Source organism: Dendrobium catenatum, unplaced genomic scaffold (assembly GCF_001605985.2).
Source record: "Dendrobium catenatum unplaced genomic scaffold, ASM160598v2 fragScaff_scaffold_895, whole genome shotgun sequence".
NCBI lineage: Eukaryota > Viridiplantae > Streptophyta > Magnoliopsida > Asparagales > Orchidaceae > Dendrobium > Dendrobium catenatum.
The window spans coordinates 282,378-304,711 of NW_021319357.1; the positions used below are offsets into that span (position 1 = coordinate 282,378).

The 22,334-nt window shown below is 42.9% G+C and overlaps 2 protein-coding genes across 3 annotated transcripts in view; both read right to left on the reverse strand.

Moving 5' to 3' along the window:
* The window catches only part of LOC110108062 (1,4-alpha-glucan-branching enzyme 3, chloroplastic/amyloplastic), a 112,643-nt gene extending 104,793 nt beyond the window's left edge, over positions 1 to 7,850 (reverse strand). For both annotated transcript variants that reach the window (XM_020838568.2, XM_020838569.2), the window contains exons 1-7: positions 7,466 to 7,850; positions 7,308 to 7,379; positions 7,153 to 7,217; positions 5,391 to 6,065; positions 4,845 to 5,017; positions 4,670 to 4,759; positions 3,899 to 3,974 (exon numbers count right to left, since the gene is read on the reverse strand). In XM_020838568.2, coding sequence (XP_020694227.1) covers positions 3,899 to 3,974; positions 4,670 to 4,759; positions 4,845 to 5,017; positions 5,391 to 6,065; positions 7,153 to 7,217; positions 7,308 to 7,379; positions 7,466 to 7,749 — 1,435 coding nt within the window. In that variant the 5' untranslated portion in view covers positions 7,750 to 7,850. The remainder of the gene's footprint in view (positions 1 to 3,898; positions 3,975 to 4,669; positions 4,760 to 4,844; positions 5,018 to 5,390; positions 6,066 to 7,152; positions 7,218 to 7,307; positions 7,380 to 7,465) is intronic.
* Positions 7,851 to 19,091: 11,241 nt separating this feature from the next.
* LOC114580250 (formin-like protein 5) lies at positions 19,092 to 20,804 on the reverse strand. The gene is made up of 4 exons (XM_028697184.1): positions 20,214 to 20,804; positions 19,566 to 20,063; positions 19,385 to 19,484; positions 19,092 to 19,240 (listed from the first exon to the last, which is right to left on the reverse strand). Exons 1-4 carry the CDS (start codon positions 20,802 to 20,804, stop codon positions 19,092 to 19,094), a joined length of 1,338 nt encoding a protein of 445 aa, XP_028553017.1.
* Positions 20,805 to 22,334: the final 1,530 nt, after the last annotated feature.

Here is a 22,334-nt window from a genome sequence, read left to right on the forward strand (position 1 = left end):
GAGCCCGTAGGGCACTAGGCGAGAAAGTGGTGATCGTTTTTGGTGTGAATATGTTTTGGTGTACAAAGAGATCTTAGAGGAGATCTTATAAACTTTTCTGGTATGTAAGTAAATTTTGACAGTTTTAGTAGAGCTCTGTATTTGTTTTTAATTATGTTTGATGTTCAGCAAGATATATTACATGCTTCCTATTATTAAGTGTAGAGTTTGATATGTTGCAATCCTTCTCTGTTATACTCCAGTTTGAAAGTTAAAGGGTGAGTCAAACTGGGTTGACAGGTACACCTTTTCTTTAGGAGTAAATCTCGTATTTACACTAAATATTTGATTTATTTTATATAATAATATAATGTTATATGTTGATTGTACTCCTCGGTATAACTAGATACATCGGCTACAACTCAGTATAATCGAGTACAACTTTTTTTTTAGAACTAATACTTGGTACTTACAGTAAATATATGAGTATTTATATATAATATATTGTAATATGCTGATTGTTAGTGCTCGGTACAAGTAGGTATACTCGGTACACATTGTTACAAGTTTTTTTTTTTTTAAATAATCGGTATTGGTCGGTATTATGATAATACAACGTATAATTGATCGAACATCTACTTTATTATGCAGGGATATTGCCCTAAGATTTATTTTAGATGTCGAACTTCAAGTTTTAGAGAAGTTTGTAATAAGATAGTTCTGAAATTTGGGGAGCCGTTTGTTACAAGCCTACGGGAGCTACATATTAACCAGTTCCTATACATGCCTCGATTCCCTCATAATGTTCCAATTGTTTATATGTTATTGTCGACGTGGGACATATATTCTGAAAGTTTTGTTATTAAAAGCCAGACGTTAGCTTTCACATCTGATGAAATAGCTTTGATTATTGGCTAACCAAACGAACAATTATTAGGTCCTCTGACCGGATGTTGCTATAGGTTCGGCCACCAATGTTTTAACGCCACAAAGCAGCCCGGAGACCCGACCCAAACCCGTGGTAATGTTTGAGTTTTCACGTGTTTTTTCACTAATTCGGCTAAAACGGGAGGGAAAAGTTTAAAACACGCGGTTACTTTATATGTTGAATAAACTTTTGGCCGATTAGCTCCTGTATACATAACGTTATATAGTATTTAGGGTTTACAGGTATAAGAGAAGGTTTTCGCGAAGGGTTCAAGGCGATGGATTAGAAGATTCTTGTTACTTGTTTGAAGAGTTAGACGATTTTGACAAAACATTTGGTGACACTTATACTTTGGATGACGATTTTTCTTATTTTTCACAAGTAATTTCTTATCCACCTATGTATAATATAATCAATTCATTTTTGTTTGTACCGAACCTTTTGATAACTCGGTACTGCTCGGTATTTCTATATAATACTCGGTATGTTTCTTTGTACCAAGATTATAATTATGATAATTTTGTAACGAGCCTTTTTATAACTCGATACCGCTCGATATTTATTTATATTAATCGGTATGTTTCTTTGTACCGAGATTATAATTGATGGACTCACTACGTTGTGTAGATAATATTTCAAGATTAAATCAATCTTTGTTGAAAGTTGTAGACCACTTGTGCCTTATTCTGTACAGATCTTTTAACCACTGATGGCTCTGAAGGTTCCCTTCTCTGATTATCTCATTCCACAAACTATCAAATTTCTCCTCGGAATCACACTTAGTGAAGCAACTATAAAATAGGCCTTTCACTTTGTTGTTACTATTAAAACACCAAACTTTTGAAGGAGCCTTCTTGTGTATATGTCATTGGCACAACCGATGTCTTGTACTAGGGAATAGAATCTCTATCGCCCTAGTCATTGCTTGATCCGGATCAGTGAATATAGTAACTGGATGTTTATTATCCATAATTTTTAAAAATGTTTGAAATAGCCAGCATAATGAATCAATTATTTCGTCAGATAGAAATGTCACCCCTAATATAATGTTTTGCCAATGATTATTAACTCCAATAATATGGGCACAGGCTAAATTATATTTGTTAATACGGTAGCTAGTATCAAAAATAATTACATCCCCAAAGCAATCGAAATCAACTCTCCCCAAACCATCAACCCAAAAAAAATTCATCAACCTGTCTTCTTCATTAGTTTGCACGTCCCATGCAAACAGGTGGTCTTCAGCTACCCGGTTTTAAAACAATTCGATTAGCGAATTGGTATCCCCATTCTCTATTTTTGCTCTTTTCTCCTTTTTAAAGTAGTTGTATGCATCTCTCTTGGTAAACCCAAGATTTGCTACACCTCCCACCACATCGGATAGATAGGAAAATGCATTTACTGTTCTTATTCCCGCTTCAGACATTAATTTCAAAACGAAGGCATTTTCTTCAGTAATGTGCCTAGATGATCTCAGCAAATGTTGATCATCCAATTTTGTCAATTCATGGTTGTAACTCTCTACCGAACATTTCACCATCCATATTCCATTTTTACTAACAGAAAATCTCACCATAGCGGGACATCCAGTTCTTGTAGTCGATTTTCAAAATTTGACCTTCAAATTTTTTTCTGTGTCCTTCTTGAATCTGGCTTTGGAACAGACAAAAACCTTTGATTTTAATTTCCTTGAATCAGGCCAGCATGAAAGATGTTCTTTCTGAACACTAAAACCATGCGCATGAGGATATTGACAATATTTAACATATGCTTCATTCTCAGATTTGTAAACCCCCTGTAAAAAAATTTCAAATATTATATATTAGTAACAAGGAATTAATACCGAGCAAAATCATAATGACTGCATACCGACAATACATAATAATACATGAAAATACCGAACTGTACCGAGTTTTCTAAAGGCTCGGTACAAACATATGGACGTTATAATCGATACATAATAAACATAATTCACCAAAAAAAAACTCACCATAACGAGTATTACGTATAAATACTGAGCTATACCGAGTTATATAAAGCTCAGTACAAAGATACGGAAATTATAATCTCAGTATATAGAAGACATAAGTGACGTAAATAAACCAAAAAACGATCCATAACGAATTTTACGTATAAATACCGAGCAGTACCGAGTTCTCAAAAATCTCGGTACAAACTTATCATAATTATAATCTCGGTACAAAAAAACATATTGATTAATAGAAATAAATATCGAGCAGTACCGAGTTATAAAAAGGCTCGGTACAAAATTATCATAATTATAATCTCGGTACAAAGAAACATACCGAGTATTACATAGAAATATCGAGCAGTACCGAGTTATCAAAAGGTTCAGTACAAACAAAAATGAATTGATTATACATAGATGGATAAGAAATTTACTTGTAAAAAATAAGAAAAATCGTCATCCAAAGTATAAGTGCCACCAAATGTTTCGTCAAAATCGTCTAAATCTTCCAAACAAGTAGCAGGAATCTTCTCATCCATCACCTTGAACCCTTCGCGAAAACTTTCTCTTCTACCTGTAAACCCTAAATACTATATATCGTTATGTCTACAGGAGCTAATCGGCCAAAAGTTTATTCAACATATAAAGTAACTGCGTGTTTTAAACTTTTCCCGCCCGTTTTAACTTAATTAGTGAAAAACACGTGAAAGCTCAAACATTACCACGGGCTTGGGTCGGGTCTTCGAGCTGCTACGTGGCGTTAAAACATTGGTGGCCGAACCTATAGCAACATCCGGTCAGAGGACCTAATAATTGTTCCTCCTAAAGAGCACAGGATTCAAAACTAAAGCATTATGGGATTTTCAAACAAAATCGGTAGCATTTTATAAAATAAAATAAAAAAGGCCAAGGATAAATTTTCAAACAAAATCAGTAGCATTGTATAACATTAAAAAAAAAACCCACACTACGCTGTACCAAAACAAATATGACAACATAAAAAGCTAAAGAACGGAGAAGACCATGAGCATCATCCACCAAGCGCTTGAAGTCATCAGGTGTCCCATATCTACTGCTAACAGCAAATAAATTTGTCACCTGCAATCAATAAAGGAATTACCGTATAACAGTAAATAGAAATTTTTATGTCAAGTTCAAAGAAAAAAATGTAGCTGCACAAATGCAGAGGGTGTTTCATTGCTAAAATCTTATTAAAACACTTAAATATTTTTTTAAAGAGTAAAAAGCACACAAAAAAAGAGAGAATTAAAAAAAAAAATATTTTTTCCTGTCCGGATCATGACATGTCTACTTCTATTCTTCACTCTACAAGGAATATAATTTTGTTGAAGTTGAAGATAAAGCCTTTTTCATATTTCAATTCAATCTACCTCATGACTTCAACATCTAACATTCCATGATACCAAAGGAGAAATTTCGTTAAAACAAGATGTCTGGTGATTCAATAACAATGTATAGATTTAGTTGCTTCATACTTGATATAGTACCACAAAATTAGACAAAATTCATAAACATTAATAGCATAAGAATATGCCTTAATTACATGGCTTACATGCTAAACAAATGTTTCCTTCTCGTCTCAAATTTCTAAAGTATAAATCCGAGATCATTATTTCTTTATGCTTCAAATCAAGTTCACCATGAAATTAACTATCTGTGTAACATATAGAGTTAGAGAAGCTATCAGTCTGTACTGGAAAAAATTTGTATAATGAATAATGATTATGGTTCATATCAACGGACACAGCTTAAATAATCAGCTTATCACTTACTTTATAACCAACAGAAGAGTAATCTCTATGCTCAGCCACCCCTATTAATTGAATGGCATTATATCCTGCTTCTTTAATATGAGGTAAAACCTGTAAATAAAAAACATAAATATCTAACAACAAAAGAATATATATTTTGATAGGATAATCAAACAACGAATTAGGCCTCCACTACCTTCAAAACAAATTCATTGAATGATGACACTTTTGGCTCTGCTCCACTAATTCCAACATGGCATTCATACACACGGAGTGATTTTGGTAATTTTGGGCGTGCATTTCTCCATTTATGAACAGCTTCGGGAGGAGGTTCCCAGTGTATCGCACAAAACTTTTCTCCATCTTCATCTATTAGATAGCAATCGTACCAGAAGGTAACAAAAAGATCAGCCATATGTAATTAACAGAATTTCCAATTGAACCTGGAAGGCTTAGGAAAGAAACTCGTCATATATTTCAAAATTTGTATGCACAGCAATTCAGTTTAAGAAAAACAAAAGCAAAAAATGAAGGCATATCAGACACAGATGTAATTGTTTCATGGAAATATATAGTGTAGCCAACTAATAATCATAACAATTATTTAGGAAAACAAAAAGGGTGAAAAATGGTCAAACATCATCCCAAAGAGTTGAGATATCATTGGCGAATTGATTATGAATTATTAAAATTGACTCAATACTTGATGTATCTTAGCCGGCACCATATATAGAAAGCATACCTGGAAGCACATATGTTGCCCAAGCAGGAACTCTTTCTAGAGGCCCATTAGGAGTGTTAAAATATACCCTGTACCTACTTCCATGAGAAATTGTAGGCAAGTACTTCTTCAGCCATGCTTTTCGGCCTTTACGCATTTCTTTCCAGTATGCAAGAGGAGCTTTCTTCGCTCGGAACTTCTCTTTTGACACTGGATCAAGAATCACATTCTCAATATCATAAACTTTTCCATGGTCAAGAACTTCATAACAAGGTAACCTTGTATTGGAGTCAGGTTTTTGCTTTTCTTTCCATTGCTTGTATCGTGTTTCAGCATCAACTATCTCACCGAGTTCCTCATCCGTCTGGGGGCCATTAGGTCCAAATACTTCTTCATATAATTTGGCAACAAACTCCAACCGTGAATTGCGATACCATTTTTCTTCTGGTTCCCAGTATTCATTATCTATTTTCTCAAGCAGCTCTTCAACATTTAAATTGTCACCTGTATCGTAGTCATCAACATAGTTATATTCTTGAAAATAATACTCATCTGGTTCTTCACCGTCCCTGAGCTTGTCTTCAAGGATGATGAACCAGTAGCCAAAGTCATCATGGCCATAATATCCTTCCCTAGCACTGTCTTCAGTTGGTGACCACCCATTGAAATCTCCAACAATAGAACAATACCGAGAACCTGTATTGTACAATTTCTGGAATGAATGACTGATACTTGTTAAATTTATGCTTTAAAATTTAAAATCCCGCATAATTATACAGTGAACTATTTACTAGCCTGCGTGCACCTAGAGAAGAAAAGACTCGGGTGAAATAGTAATTACAGTTTGAAAACAGAGAAATTTCATGACAATAAGAAAGAGAACTATTCCAATGCGATAGGAAGCAGGTAGCAAATAGGGGTTAAGTGCGTCATCATCAAGATGGCATTCAGCATGTACTCTATTCTCAAGCTTAAGCCACATACCTCAAAGAATTTAATTAATGCGTTTTTAAAGAACCAGATAAGAAAATGTTTTTATCTATGCTAAAAATCTTTGTAATATTGAGAAACGCTGTTCAAATTTCAAACTAAATGTGGAGGGAAAAATGTATCAGTTATTTCAAAAATGATAAAAAGAACTAAGGCATGGATGCTTGCATCTTTCTGTAGTACATTAAGATGTCGAAAAGGAAGATTAGAAAATAACTAAATAATTGTTTTGAACATTTCATGAGACTTCCCATCAATATAAAGCTCAAGGGAAGAGATGATATACAGTCTTAATCAAAATTCATACCCATGATCTCCATGTCACAATGGAAAAACCCTATATATTGATCCAAGCTCACCCCCCAAAAAAGAGCTCGCCATAAATTAAATGTAGAATCTCCTTTAGTTCTGTTGATTTAACAAAGGATAAAAGAAATGCCCAGCAACAAAATCAAGGAACCAAAAAAACACAACCCAATAGTTCAAATAGCTATTCAGCAATCATAAATAACACTCATGGGTAACATAAAATGCTACCTTAGGTATAAATGTATGACTTATTTCTGCAGAGAGAAAGAAGAGCGAGCAACAATACAAGAATACACAACCAAAGAACACATGAAACAATCAAGACACAATAAATTTTCCTTGGGTTATTAAAATTTGTTTTCAAATGCATATAATACTTAAACTAGAAAACAAAACTCCAATGACTACTGCAAATTATAATACATTTATTGAGAACCCCACCAAATTTTTAGTTCAAAGAAAAGGAAATGAAATAAATTGTTACCTGGAGCCCAATCCATGAAATCCACACGATGTTGACGGTGCCGATGCATTCCTAATATCTCATACCTGTCTAAAATGGATATTTCCCCACGTTAGCTACTCCAAAAACTCGAATATCTAATTGTAAAGCGAGGAGAAATGAAAAGGTAACCCCACCCCGAAGAAGCCTCCATAATATCTATAAAGCGGGAACAAAGATCAAATCTGCGGTCCTTCAATGCCTTGTGCCTGGACAACGAGTGGCCAACACAAATCAAACAGAACGGCGTTTACCATAATAAGCGAAAGGGCGGCGGTTGAGAAATAAGAACTACCGTTCACGGAGAAACTGAGCAAAAGCACGGTCCGAGATTCCGACCTTCGAAAGAAAGCCGACTGGGTCGACGACAGGCTCGGATTTCCTTCGCTGCTGCTGCTGCTTTGCAGCGCGTTCCTGGGCTGCGAAGTTGCATTTCCAACTCCATCTCCGAACGGCTATGGTTCCAGAGAGGGACCGGGGTTTAATCTTGAGTATTAAATGGCCCGGGATAGCAGAAACGCTCTCCTTGGATGTAAATGGGAAGAGAGGGTTGGTCGCCGGCATAGAAGAAGCGGCCATTAAAACTTTTCCGGCCTTCGATGGCACCGTGAAGGATGACGAGAGTGTACACAGTGAAGAGAAGAAATGAACAGTAGAAAGCTGCTCTCCGCGGGGTTTAGCTCCTTATAAGGATAAAACCCCGCGCAGCCATTGGAACGCGGTGAAAAGGTCCGAAAGTAATTACCGATTTATCATCGTAAAAATATCACTTAATTACGGAAGAGTACTAATTTAATTGCAACATTGATTCGAAAAAAAAAAGGTTAATTAAATTTGATTCAAATACTTAAACTAATTTTTTTAATATATTTTTAAAAAATAGTTTAATAAGATAGATAAAATATAAATTCAAATAATATCAAAATTTTAAAGATCGGATCAAACATAAAATCAAAAAAAGTTGAGCTACATAGTTCAATGATTTGATGGGCTAAAATTTGATTTGACTGAATTGCGTAGTAAATATTATTAAAAATATTTTTAAAACAATAATTAATATTTAAATAATAGAATAATCATTTATTTAACTTATTCAGTTCCAGATTGCTTGGGAACAAAGTCTTGATTTTGTTTATATTATTTTTTTAGTTTACATATGATAAATACTCATATGGACTGATAGAATCATGTGAAATACTTAGTTAAAATTTTTTTGACAAATAATTATGTTAGGAGATTAAAATAACTAAATTATGATTTTTTTTTAAGTGGGGGCAAAGCCCATTAATTGCTCTATGTAAAAGAAATTTGCAAGTAAAAAAAGTTACATGTGAGGAGGAGCTACAAACTCTAGCAAAAAAAGAGCTAGCTCAAGAAGAGCCAAAAAGAAGTCTTCTAAAGAAAACTAGCTGAAAAAAAAAAAAAGACTAATGAAACTAGAGCATAAAAATAATAGAAAAAACATTTGAGAGAAAAAATAGCTAAAAATGTATTCCATGATTCAGATTAAAGTCAGAAAATCAATCATATCGCATATAGATCACCCACGAATTCCCCTAGTTGCCTAAATACCATCCAAGAAGACTGGGATGGGTATGGAGGACATCATCGTCATGGATTGGCGAAACTCCCACCATGCCATAAAAGAAATGCTTAATATATCATCAGATAAAAAGGCAGCAAGAAAAAGACGAAAACATCCAACCAGCTTCCACGTTATAACAATTCCAAAAGTTTCTCACCATTCTCCACGTAGATACTTTGAGAAAAATTGCATTTTTAATTTTATGCCAGGCAAAAGAAGATCTAGCATAAGCATTGACAAACTTCCTATCATTACTTTATATCCATAAACAATAAATAGAGTAGCATATAATAAGTATAAATAGGTATTTGGCATTAGAGAAAGAAAAATCCATAGCATCAAAAGTTTGAAGCACATTAGGTCTAAATAGAGTATCTTTAACCCAAGGAACCTAGTCAACAAGAACAATAAAAGAGAAGTTGCATTCAAAGAAAAGATGAGAGGTGCTTTTCAAAGAAGTATGACAAAGACTGCATGTAGGATCAACATTGATGTCATTTTAAGAACATCAGTTGTTTTTAACCCTCCCACAAATAACATCCAACAACAAGTAGAACAACATAGGGCATGGTGTTTATGCCAAGAAGAAGACATCACATTTTTATAAAATTCAGCCAAATACCTCTGGAAATTTCCTTCCTCATATTTATCCCAATACAGACAAACAATAGATTAATTTTCAATCCGAATATGTGAGATAGCATTAGCAAGCAAACCATGAACATGAACAAGAATATACCAGCCATGTGAAGCTTCTCTTTAACAAAGGATGCAATATCACATATATTTTTCTAAAAGGAAGAAGAAGTGAAAGGGTGAGGGGTGTCAATGAGATAGGTATATGAAGAAGCAGAGAGGGGAGATGAGATGCTGTATATCTTGCTGATAAGAAAACAATTGTAACCAAAATAGATTGCTTGTATGGATGGAATGCCCAAACCACCCTAGTATTTAGAAATATATGAATTTGCCTAAGAGATGTGGTGCATTTTCCTAACTTCAATGCCTCCAAAATACAATAACTTAGCACTGAGTTTGGAAATGTGTCTGATAGTAGACTTTGGAAGGATGGAGCCCCTAATACAATAAGCAATGTATTCCAAATAGTACATCTTAAGTATTGAAGTCTATATACAAAAGAGCGAGATTTAGGTTTCTAACAATAAAGCTTATTAGTAATAGATTTAAACAAAGTAGGAAAGAAATTGGTTCAATTGAATGCAATTATGCTCAATAGCCTTTCCAAAAGAGTGGAAATCATCAACATATAACAAGTGAGACAATATGTTTCCATCCAAATTCAAGGCATCAAAGGGATCACCAGAGGCAGGACAGTCAATAAGATAGGAAAATGCATCCATCACAAAATAGAATAAGTACGGGTTTAAAGGACATCCTTGCCTAAAACCATTGGAATATGAAAAATAGCCTTCGATAGTACCCTCAAAATAAATAGAGAATCATACATCACTGGTACATGATTTGATCCATTGAATAAAATTTGGGGGAATGTCTATCTGAGACAATCTAGCAAACAAAAAATCTCTAAAAATTATATCAAAAGCCCTTCTAATGTCAAACTTAGCACATATAAATTTGTGGTGGCCTTATTTCCTGAAATAACTAAGGAGCCCATGGAAAGTAACATAATAAGTGGAAATTTATTATTTGATGAAATCAGATTAATTGTCTTTAAAATTAGTAAGAACAAGAGGCTTGAACGTTGAGGCTAGGATTTTATAAATGATTTTTTATATATAGTGTTACAAAGGGAGATTGGCCTAAAATCAAAAATAAAACTAACATGATTAATTTTGGGGATTAAGACTAATGCTGTAACTTTAACACACCCAGGGAAGTAACTTTTAGCAAAGAAGGAGCTAACAGCCATGCAGATTGATGGGTCAATCATCCCCCAAGCAGACTTATACAAATTAAAATTGAACCCATCAGGTCCAAGGGCAGACAAGGAAGATCCATAGAATATACACCTTATTTTATTTCAGCATCAGAAATTGGAAGTGTGAGAGAGGTAGCAAGTTAAGGGGATAAAATCCATCACCAAGAGGGAAATAACTTACATCTGGATTGGGAGGTGGAGGAGATTGTATAGATTCTGGAAGTGTTGAACAATAGAGCAAACAACATGGGTATACAAAGGTTGAAGGGTTGAACATTGCTAAAGATATAAATGATTTGTTATAATTTTTTTCCTAATTTTGGAATATAAGAATTTGATATCATCCCCCCTTGAGAAAACCATTTAGTTGTGAAATCACATAAGTAAAAAGAAGCTAAACTCTTAAAAATTTTGACGCCTTTTGCTATAATTATTGGAATTTCATTAAGAAAATTAGTAATTTAGCGTACTTATCCTAAAGAAATCTTAGGAGGGGTGCTCTCCTAAAAAGTTAAACCAACATGATAAAATCGTGAGGCCCTTAGGCCATATAAAATGGATAATATCTTGATAAGTAAGAGTTTCAACTATTATAAATTGTATCATAATAATACACCAGTAGGGAGATAGAAACTAAGTGTCATACAAGATAAAGTGCTACGCCATAAGAGTTACCTCTTAAACCCTATATGAGACAAAGTGCTACATAGTAAGAGTCACCACTTGAACTTATAGGGGTCACCTCTGAAATCCTATTTTCTTGGTTGATGATTATGGGATAAAGATGCTGACGATAATATTAGTTACTTAAGTGAGAGAGTTATGAAATCACTTAAGTAAAAGAAGATAAACACTTAACATCGAAATGCCTTTTGGGGTAATGGCTAAAATTTTATTAAGAAAATTCACAACTAAGCGTGCTCATCCTAGATAAATCATGAGATATATGGCTTGTCACGACCCAACCCGACCGGGACGGATCCCGCTCGCATCGGGTCGTGGGGCCTGAACATTCAGATTGACTGAACTGATTCCAGGATTTGGCTTTAGAATTTGTTTCAGAACTTTCTTCCAAACATATAGACAAAAACAGACGCGCAGAGCTACTATAAACATCAAATGCAGCGGAACAGATCATCTATCATTTTTCTTCTTCAAAAGAATCATGTACAAATACAGCTCATGGCTTTCAGACAGAAAGAAAAGCAGAACAGAAAAGTCATGACTGTATAAAAATCAAAAGGGCAAAAATACCTATACGGAATCAAACTTTGAACTTCTATTCCTGGACTTCCTTCCCCTTCCCAAAACCTGAAAACAACGCAGAAAACAAGGATGAGCTACAAAAGCTCAGCAAGACAACAAACCTCCAATCAAAATTCTTAGAGTCCACATCAAACACATCAGACAGAAATCCAAATAGAAATTGGAACAGAATCGTATATCAAATCAGAACAGAATTAGAATCGTACGGATCAGATCAAATCAGAACAGAACATAAATACATCACATCAAAACAGACAGAATCGTACGGAAAAAAAATCAGCATCGGATCGTATCAGAACAGATCAAAACAGAACAGAAGCGTGTCAGAATTGGATCAGAATCATAATTATACAAATCAAATCAAATTATATCATATGGAAATCGAAAAATCATATCATTTCAGAACAGATCAAAAGACATAATGGATTCCCTGACACTAACAGAATCTCAACGGATTCTGGCCCCTTATGCCTCCCTTCCCAAACACTGACAGAATCTCTCGGATTCTGGCCCCTTATGCCTCCCTTTGTGCTCATGGCACCAGAACAGAATGTGCCTTTATAGAGAACATAACTTATCATGCAGATGGGTAACTTGTATTCAGAACGATTTGCAGGCTGGAGTTCGAAGGAGATTTTCCTGACAGCAGAAGGATCTACAGGAGGTTGGCCGGTTATGGCTCGCCCTTTTTTATAGCACACAATCATACTCAATTCATTTCAGGGACAAAATCGCGGACATTTCAGAATGCATAGGAAAAGTCCGGTAGCGTAAGCGGCAGGAGGTAACGAAATTTACACAGGAGAGGTGACAGAGATGCAGAATTTTTCAAATACGACAGAACATGTGCACAGCAATAATGTAAGACTTGTTATTCACTGGGCACAGGGGTGGGGGGCATTTTTAGACATCGTGGATTGCAGTCGAGAAAAACACCGCTGGATCAAAATGTACCGTCAAATTCTCAGCAGCAAATATTGCAAAATGTGCACTGACTGCGAGGGAGGCGACCGGGGGTCAGAAATCATGATAAGAGTTACGCGGTAAAGGAACTGGAAGCCAATGGAAAAATACGGGAACGAGGGGGAAAGTTCGCTAGACAAAATGGAATCCGGACAGAACAAGTCGTGGTTCAAGACTTACGTTGCTTGAGAATTGAGAAGAGCGGAATGTGTCCTTACGGTGTTGCGTAAGGACTTTTCTGTGGAAGCTGCTGGCATCATTCGCCGCGTGGGGCGCACGGGGACGAGAAGGGAAAACAGGCGGGTGGGGCACAGCGTCTGGGGGCCGCGCGTGCGCCGGGCAAGGGGGAAAATGCGGTAGGGGCCGGGGTGGACGATTTCGGGTCTGGTATATAGGTGGAAATCGAGATATTTTGAGGAGAGGAGCGGACGCGTGATAAATAAGCCGACTTTGTTTTTGTGTGTTTTTGTTGTGCGAGGTGCCGTTTTTGTTTTTCCGGGGTGGGGTCGGTTTCTTTTACTGGTCTCCGTAAGGCTCGTTGTCTGACTCGCTTCAGAGAGATATATGCAGTTTACATATAGTATAATCCGAGACTGATCAGTAGGCCAGACGGATCGAAGGAAAGGAAGGGTTGGGATGGTGGTTCTCGGGTCCCGGGGCGAAGTGGCTAGTGAAGCGAATTTCTTCTCCGGACGTTAATAAGTGTAACGCCCGACGACTTGGTCTGAGGGGGAGAATTTTCGTCAGTCAGAACAATGTCTCGTCCCGACGCTAACCCCGCATTGAGCACAGCCAAAACGTTGTTCTTGCCAGACTGTGAGATCGTGCGGACGATTCAAAGCTGTGGTGCGTCCCGGAACGAACCTGTGAGATAAAACGTGATGGGGTCGCTATAATCTCCATCCTGAGGAAAGTGATGGCGTCTTCTCTTCGGGGGGACATTGCACATTCCGAAAGCTCCTGTTTCTAACAGGATATCGAATAGGGTTTCGTGTTCCTCGCATGGTCCGAGGTCTCCTATCGCGGTCAGTTTGGGCATTCCGTTCGGGTTCTGTCAGTGTCGTTCCACGGTCCGGTGTAACTCAGTGCGAGGATTGTATTTCGTCGTGTGATTTCTCTAACGTTGGCGACCATGCTGTCGTGTATTGAGTCTTTTACGTGAGGAGAAGGCATCTGTGCGGCGCGTTCTGGCTGTTGTAGAGGTAGTTAATCTCGTTCTCCGATAAGTATGCATCGCGTGCAAGTGTCTTGTGCTGGTTGTCGGGCTGCGCAAGTTCTCTCTACTTTGCTCCTGTCGGACTAGAGTCAGATATCCACGTTTCTCAAAGTAGATATCGTGGATCACAAATTAATAAGACAAGCATTCTAGACATCTATTTAATAGGTGGTAGGCAATAGTCTTAAGGGGTGCAGTGCGCTCTCAAGGATTTAAAAGGTCGCAACATATCTTGGACTGCGCTTATCACTGCATCTGCGGTCGCACACCATGTCATCGGACTGACTTTGCATCACAGTCACCAGACTTGACGGTGAGAGGCGAACCTGTGTCTATCTGATTAGCATTAGAATTCATATTTACTATGTGATGGTGGCTGCGCTGGGTGCAACACTGCTTGTCTTTTATCGAATGTTACGTTGATTCTTATATTCGGAGAATTATTAACTGTAGAGAGCAAGGGAGTGTGAACATCCCTTCGGGTGGGGTGTCTGTGGGATTAGCTCAGTTTGAGTGAAGGCAGTTCTACACTGCCGTGCAACTCGACAGCGGAGGCTTTCATAAGGTGCCATTTCAAGTGGGCTTGGTAAGCTGGAAACTGTTGATTGGTGAGGAGGGGCGAAGCTCTTTATAAGAGATTTATTTGTGCATGGCTTGCCAGTCTTTCCTCCAAGAAGAAGGAAAAGGTCGTGTACTGACATAGTCCTCGGGTCGAGACGTGGGGTTCTGCGGAGAAAGCTAGTTTGATTTGGATAGTCGTTGAACATATACGGTATTTTCACACACCTTTGCATAGTGAATAGCCTGGTCCTTGAGTAGGTTCGGATGAATTAAAGACGCCGCATAGTATACGCTTCGAATCAGGGGAGAGAACATCATCTTAGCTACACGTGTAATGCGGGTCACAGATCTCATCACAGTGAGGTGATAGCTTGTGGGTCGAATCGAATCAGCGGATGGGAGTGCTGCTATCGGAAGACAATGAGCAATACTTCGTCAGTTTAGGGTCGACGAGATCACGCGCAAATGGCATGTGTGCCTTGGCATTGATCTCGAGGAAAGGCTATAGCAATATGCCGGTCGTTACCGTGCTGGGGCTATGTCACTCGGGGATTCCATCACGGATAGGACCAACGCTGCAAATGGAGTTCCGTCCTTGGGGTTCGCACGTGATGCTCTGGCTTCACCAAACTGACGAGGCGCTCGGCATCTAGCAACAAAAAATTGTAAGGGGTCGTTTTTATTCCGTGGGGCCACCAGAACAAAACTCTGGTCATGATAGGGCGTACGTTGCCCATTCGGCGCGGATGAGAGGTGTAGCCTGAGTGATGAGATGTCATACAAGGAAGAAGGAAAACAAGGACTTCGTGTCTCTTGTGCTCGAAGTCCGCAAACACAGGAATCCACAACGTGGTCTTGGGCAGAAAATGAAGCGCAGGAATCAAGAAGGTGGTTGGAGTTCGAGGGGGGCTCTTTGACGGATGTCATCTGTAAGGAGACTGAACGTTCAGAAGTAGAGGTGCAGGAGTCTAGATACGTGTCTGGGCTTCCGCTGAAGGTCATTCTTTGTCTTGTCATAAGAGACTGAATACGGAGACTGGAGAAGTCAGGAGGTGGCAGTACGGATCCTGGAGAGGAATGACCTCGCAGACTGCAAACGCGTTCATATCACGGACAGTGCAGAAATATTAGAAAGTTTAGGGCGTGATACCTGATAATTCATAAGAGTTAATGTTCGCTTCTCAGAAAGCAAGTCTGTCGTGTATACCGACGTTAGCGCTTGACCAGGCGATACTCTAAGGTCGGAGACTCAGTAATCCTTGATCGACTCTCAAGGGCGTCATCGCACGATGAATTTGCTCAATTCAGATCCTTTTTCTGACGCGTGAAAATTTTGTACTTTCAAACCGCCTACTTATGTGAGCCCGGATTTCATTATTAGAGCGCATATGGGCAGATAGGTGGAGATCGCCAATCTTCAAGAGCAGAAACAACTGCACGCGTGTGTGGCAAATCATTGGGATCGGGTAATTTCTTGCTAATGTGTGCTTGGTTACTGGTTCTCCGAGGCATGAGCAGATGTACCTATTCAGTCTGTGAGAGCAACACGCGTGTTCCTAATAGGTGTGTGGTGAAACGGATTTCATGGGAATCGCACACTGCAATGCGCTGTCGTACTCGGTAGAATCGGAGTGTCTCCGGAACACTTTAGGGCGGAGCTGGGAGTCCAGACAATCTTCAATTTCTTCTTTGTATAGTATGAGGGCTCGAGAGGTGCACAAAGGAGGCACTGACGTTCTGAGGGTCTAAGTGGCGTTTCAAGGGTTAGTATATCTGAGGATAAAGGTCCTTTTCAGGCTTTTGTCGGGGTGATTATCAGCCTTATGCCTAGGAACTACGTACTCAATAGGTGGGTCGTTAGGGTAGGTCCCGTCGCCCTTGGGGCAAACTCCGCAAACGCCTGTGAATTGAAACTTCTGGGAGTCAACAGAGACTAGCCTGTCACCCCGCGTAGACTCATCCATGCGCAACTTGACGAATATTGGAAGTGATTCGTTCAGCCTGCGGATTTCGCAATGCTGGTTTACGGTATGTTGACGTTGAGTCCATTTCAGACAGAACTGTATCTTGCCTGGGTGGGGATCGGTTTTTCATGGGTGTAGGTCTTCCTAAGGGAGGGTTTGCATAGAGGGCTTCGTGGAATGCCTTGTCTGTTCTGCGCTAATGATTTTCTGTGTTTATGGGAGACAATGGGGAGGAGGGGGGAGGGCACTTAGAGCTATGCAAGAATGTTGATTACGGATAGTTACTTGCTCGCGAGTGGTCGTAGTGGATAGACTGTATTAAACTAAACGCTTCGATCACGGAGATATGCCTGCGTTCCGGCCTTGTAATCTCTTTCTTTCAGGAAGCCAATGAGCGTGTGATTTGTAGCAGGTGGGGGGCTCTGTGTGCGATCAGATCCATGAAAAAATAGCAGGTGGCAGTTGGGTGTCTGACCCCAACAGGCTAACCAAGAACTCGTAGTGGTGCCGTAGAGGTATGAGGAGCTGTCGTTGCACCACATCAGCTTCCTGTTACCTTTACCCTGATAGTATCACGATCTCAAATCATCTTCGAAACACAGAATAATCAGAAAGCTGGTCAAACAAGTCGTCAATGCCGGGCAAAGGATACTTGGTTCTTGAATCGTGGACCTTATTCAATCGTCTGTAGTCAAACAGCAGGAGGACATGACGGATGTGGTTGGCCGTCCGTGTTTCGTTCACAAACAAACAGTGGCTCCCGCAAGGGAGAAACAGCTAGGACGAGGGCAATCCTTTATTCACCACACTCCTGAAGGGTGAGAGTTTGCAACTCAGAGAAGTGGCTCGTGCCAGGTTGCTGTAGAGACTTTTTGATATCGGGAGCCTGTCCCAGAAAAACATCGATTAGAGATCTGATGGTGTGGTTCTAGTGGAGTACAACCAAGCCAACTCTCAGAAGAATTACATCAGGGCAAACTCTCGGTACCACGGGGATGATCAGAAGAGAACGCAACGTCCAAGGTGCATATCCGCAGGCCGACGCCAAAAGATATGGGAGCAACCCTTCTTCCACATTGCTTTCCTCGCGACTTCCAAACCCAGCAAATCAGGGCAAGCAGAGAACACTCGTAAGCCTTTGGAATACACATTACGTCTCCTGACATATAGTAAAGCTCAGCTTGCTTCATTCAAACTGCAATGCTGAGCCTATGACAGAGCTTAGCCAACTACATTGCCCAAAAGTGCAGCATCGTAGAGCAAAGTCGAGGCAACAGGAACCGAGAACCGGATTTCCACTTGCTTGGAGGAACCATGCTTTTGCAACCTCACAAAGAACACAACGTTCCGAGGCAGATCGAATTAGTCTAGCGCGGCCAAAGATCACAGAAGAAAGAGGAAAGCGACCAGGGGGACAAGGCGATCAGAAGACATCCAAATACCTGCGATGAAAAATGATGTGACTGGCTCGAGAAATCAACAAAAATATGACGGGAGCTGATCAGGAAATTAAATCGTACTTTTTTTTGTCACACATTTGGAGCATCTCGAGCCTCCATGTTGACTCAGGACTATGCGGACTTGGGCCTGAAGCTAGAGCTGGAGGCTTGAAGCGAATAGAACTAGGCTCGGCTCGTCGTGGTGACTAGGACAGTGGGAGGTCGGTCCTCCGTGGTCAGAAACTGCAAACGACCACTCTACCAAAAAATCCCTCAGTCACAGGGTGGAGGAACGAGTGCCCGGGTCTTCGCTGGCTGAACCCGACAAGTCTAAATAGAACTCGTCAGATCAAAAATCAGATCGGTCGATCAAGATTAGCCTGTAGAGATCTACCAATCCGATGTCCTGGCTGAAACTATCTGAAGCACTGACAATCATCCTGTAACACGTGCCAAAATGCCTGCGTCCAAACTGCTGGCCACACAGGTGCCCACTGACAGAGTCGCAGAACTGGTTCGTACTGGTAGCAGGTCACCAGAAAATCGCTGACTGTCCCACTCCTCCGGAGTCTCTAACCAGAGAAATCTCCTCTTCTAGAGGAACGCTACCAGAAGGCATCACCCCCTAAACCCTTCCTACTCCAGTCCCACCGCTGTGTGATGGTGGAGCCATCAGATCGTCTCTATCAGACATTCTCTCCACAAGCTCAAAGAAATAGAAATGTGAAAGGGTACAGGGGGTGCGCTCAGCTATTCGTAGTCCCTCAAAATCGCAGCGGACTTCGCAGCAGCAAGTACTCACCAGCTGCGGAGCAATATGGGAGTGAAAGAAGTAACTCTGCCTCATACTGCGAGTCAGTCTTGCTCGCCCTGAACACAGCCTCGAGGAATCTCTCTTGCACTGCTGCCACGGCCAGATGGGGGAAACAAACGCAATCTCGGAATGCCTCAGTGAACTCCTTCTTAAGTCCATAAGAGAGTTCAATCTGCCTGAAACGGTGACCTCCGTCGGCCTACCCACCAGTGCCTAGGCTTCCGGCCATCCAACAGAACTGTCACGGTGAACTTTCTGTTGACCCGGATAGCTGCATGCCGTCCAAAGTCTTTTTCTAACTGCCTCAGCTGCTCTGGGCTCAACGAGCGCCTCAAACTCGGGCTTCGATCGGTCAGAAATATCTGAAATGTTATCAGATCCGTCAGACGAACAGTTAGAGGGGCTCTAGCAGTGAGTTCAGATCATCATCTCGGATCGCTGGAGCGAACAACGAGTACCGTGGGAAAGGCGTATGCTGCGACCAACACTTGGGGCTGACTACGCACTAGGTGTGCCTGGACGTGTCCTGGGGGCTGGAGGGCCGGGTGGGGGGGGGGGGCGGGGGGCTGTCTGTCGGGGGGGGTGCTGGCGAGGATCCATCGACATCTGAAAATTCAAAATGCTAAAAGCTAGATCAATAGAAAAGTGAACACAATAAAAACGTCGCGGAACAGAGATCAAAACTACCGGGGCCAGAGGGGGACAGAGCTCCAGATCACTGGTCTGATACGGCGGTTTGTCTACAGGAGGCCGAGGGAGATGGTGTCCAGGAAACCGGCATTGCGTCTGATACGCGATAAGAAAGGGCCTTGTGCACGGAGCGGCAAGGCCGAGGGCCGGAGGACGGATCCCGGCTCGCGGGTGGGTCCGGGGGGGGCTGAAGGCAATGCAGGAGCTGGACGGGTAGGAGAGCTGATGGTCGCAGGATCGTGGCTTTGGAGGCTGGTATTTGTTTTCAAGAAGAACTGTGTGGTACTGTTGTGTCGCAAAGCGGGAGAAGGGGGAGGGACGAGGAAAAAGGCAGAGGGCGCCGTCGCAGGGAGCGGGCACGGGACCTTGGAGGGTGGGGGGGGCAAGGGGGGAGGGGGGTGGGAGAAGGGGGGGGGGAGGGGCTATAGGGGGAGGGCGAGGAGGGGAGGGCGGAGAAGCGGCAAGATGCGGCAGGGGCGCGGGGACAGGGATCATCTGTCATTGTTTGGCGGGTTCTTCAGAAAAGAATCATGTATAAATAGCAGGCTGCTGTGGCGTGGTTAGACAGAAAGAAAAAAACAGAGGACAGGAAAAGCATTGACTGTGCGAGGGGAGGAGAGGGGATCACAAGGGGGGAGAGAATACGCTATAGCGGAGCAGGAGCTGGTGAAGCGGTCTATTGGGCTGGACTTGGGCGATTTCCCCTGGTCTCGAGAATGGAAGAAGCACGGCAAAATAAGGATGAGCGCTACAGACGAGTGCGGTCGATCGGCAAGACACGAGACCTCCGAAGTCAAAATGCTGCGAGAGTCGGTGGACACTGGTGGGGAGGGGGGTGGGGCATTGGACAGGGAATCCAAACAGAATTGGGGGAACATAAATCGTGGAGTGGAATTCGAGAGGTGGGGAGTGCAGGGAGGATAGGGGGTCAGGGATCAGTACCGTAGGGGAGGGTGCGATGAAGTCGAAAGTAGAGAGCAGAGCAGAGAGTGCAGGGTCACAGGGCATGAGGACAGGACAGGAGGAGGGGGTGGGAGGAAAAGAGGAATTAGCATCAGATCGTGGATCGAGAACAGGATCAAAGACGAGTAACGAGGAGGGGCGTGTGCAAGGAGGAGTGCGGGGGAGTGCGGGGAAATGGCGAGTATCGATACACGAGATGGCGGGGAAAGTCAGGGTTACGGTAGGGGTCATAGGGGGATGGGGGAAAATGCGGGAAAAGTCATATGGTGCCATGTGTGCAGGAAAAGGGTGCAAAGAGACAGGGGGGAGGGGGGGGGGGGCGGGGGAGGGGGGGAAGGGGATTGGCCCGTGGTGGACACTGGGGGGACGAGAATCTCAGACGGATTCTGCCCCGTTGTGCGTCCGCTATCGCCGGAAACACTGGACGAGTGGGGGGGGTGGGTGGAGGGGTGGTGGCGGTGGGGTTGTGGGGGGAGGGTGGTGTAGGGGCGTGGGGGGGGAGGTGGGGGTGGTGGGGATCGTCGGTCGGCGGGGGGGGGGTGGGAGGGCGGAGGGGGGGGGAGTGTGGGGATTAGGTGCTGGGTGGTGGTAAGGGGGGAAGAGTAGGGGTCTCCGCTGGCCGCGGCAGGTGATCGGCAGGTCGGGCGTATAGGGGGGGTGGGGGGGATGTGGTTACGGGGGGTGGCGGGGCGGTGGGGTGGGGAGGGGTAGAGGGGAGAAGAGTGAAAGGGTCGGGGGGGTGGGGGGAGGGGATGTTGGTGAGGGATTGCGCGGGGCCGGGGAGCTGGTGGTCGGGCCTGGGAGGTGGGGCGCATGGGTGCGCCGGGGATGGATCGACATTCGTGGTGGGGGGTGGGGATAGATGTGGCGTGGGGGGGGGTTGGGTGGCTGCGGGCTCCGCTGGGTGTTGGCGCGGGGGGGGTTCTGCGCGGGCCCAGTTCGCGTGGATGTCGACCGCGCCGTTTATGGGGGAGTGCTTGTTGCTTGTGTGTCCCGGTGGGTTGGGGGGAGGGGTGGCCGCGGGGTGCGCTGGGTCGCCGGCATGTTTAAGGGGTGGTGGGGCTGGTGGATGTGGGGTCCGTCTCGCCGTGGGGTCGTTGCCTATTCATTCTTGTGCTGGGTCGGTTCTTCTGTCCCTGGATTGTGGGTCTGGGTCGGGGGTGTGGGGACGGTGTGTTAGTGGGATGATGGTGGGTGATTCCTTGGTTTGTCGTGTCGGGAGGGGTCTGGTCTTCTAGGTATCCGGTGGCTGGTCGCTATCTGTCTTGGTCGGACTTGCTTGGTACTGGTGGAGTGGCGTGCTTGGTCGGCGCGGGTGTCTTCCCCCGCGTCGGCGGTGTGGGGTGGGGCGAGGGTCTTCGTGGAGGGTCTGGGTAGGTGGGTGTTCTGGGGATCGTTGGTGTCTGGTCCCGGGGGCCCCCGCTGGTCCCGGCCCGGCCCTGGCGGGCCGCTGCGCCTGGGCCGGCGCTCGGCCGCCGGCTGTCCCCTGGCGCGGTGTGGTACCCCCGCGGCACCTCTTCTGGGGTCTCGTCTTCCTGTTGGGCCCCAGCCTGGTGGTGGTGCGTGTGCCGCGCGGGTCGCCCCGGCGGGCGGCGTATGCCGCCCTAGGTGCGGTCTGTGTCCCTCGCCGGCGCGGGCCGCTTGTGGTGCCCTGTCGCCCTGGTCTGTGCTTTCTTCTCTGGTGGGTCTTCTGGTTCTACGGGATTGGGTTCTGTCTGTGTGCTTTCCTGTCTTCGTTCTTCTGTCTTTGGGTCTGCTTCTCTTCTTGTGTCTTAGGGTTTTGCTGGTCTACCTGTTCTCTGC

Coding starts and splice junctions, on each gene's coding strand:
- LOC114580250 (XM_028697184.1), bottom strand. CDS start 20,804: ATGGCACCATATGACTTTTCCCGCATTTTCCCCCATCCCCCTATGACC. Junction 20,064..20,213: donor AGCTCCTGCTCCGCTATAGC/GTATTCTCTCCC, acceptor AAACAATGACAG/ATGATCCCTGTCCCCGCGCC. Junction 19,485..19,565: donor TCTGTCCCCCTCTGGCCCCG/GTAGTTTTGATC, acceptor TTGAATTTTCAG/ATGTCGATGGATCCTCGCCA.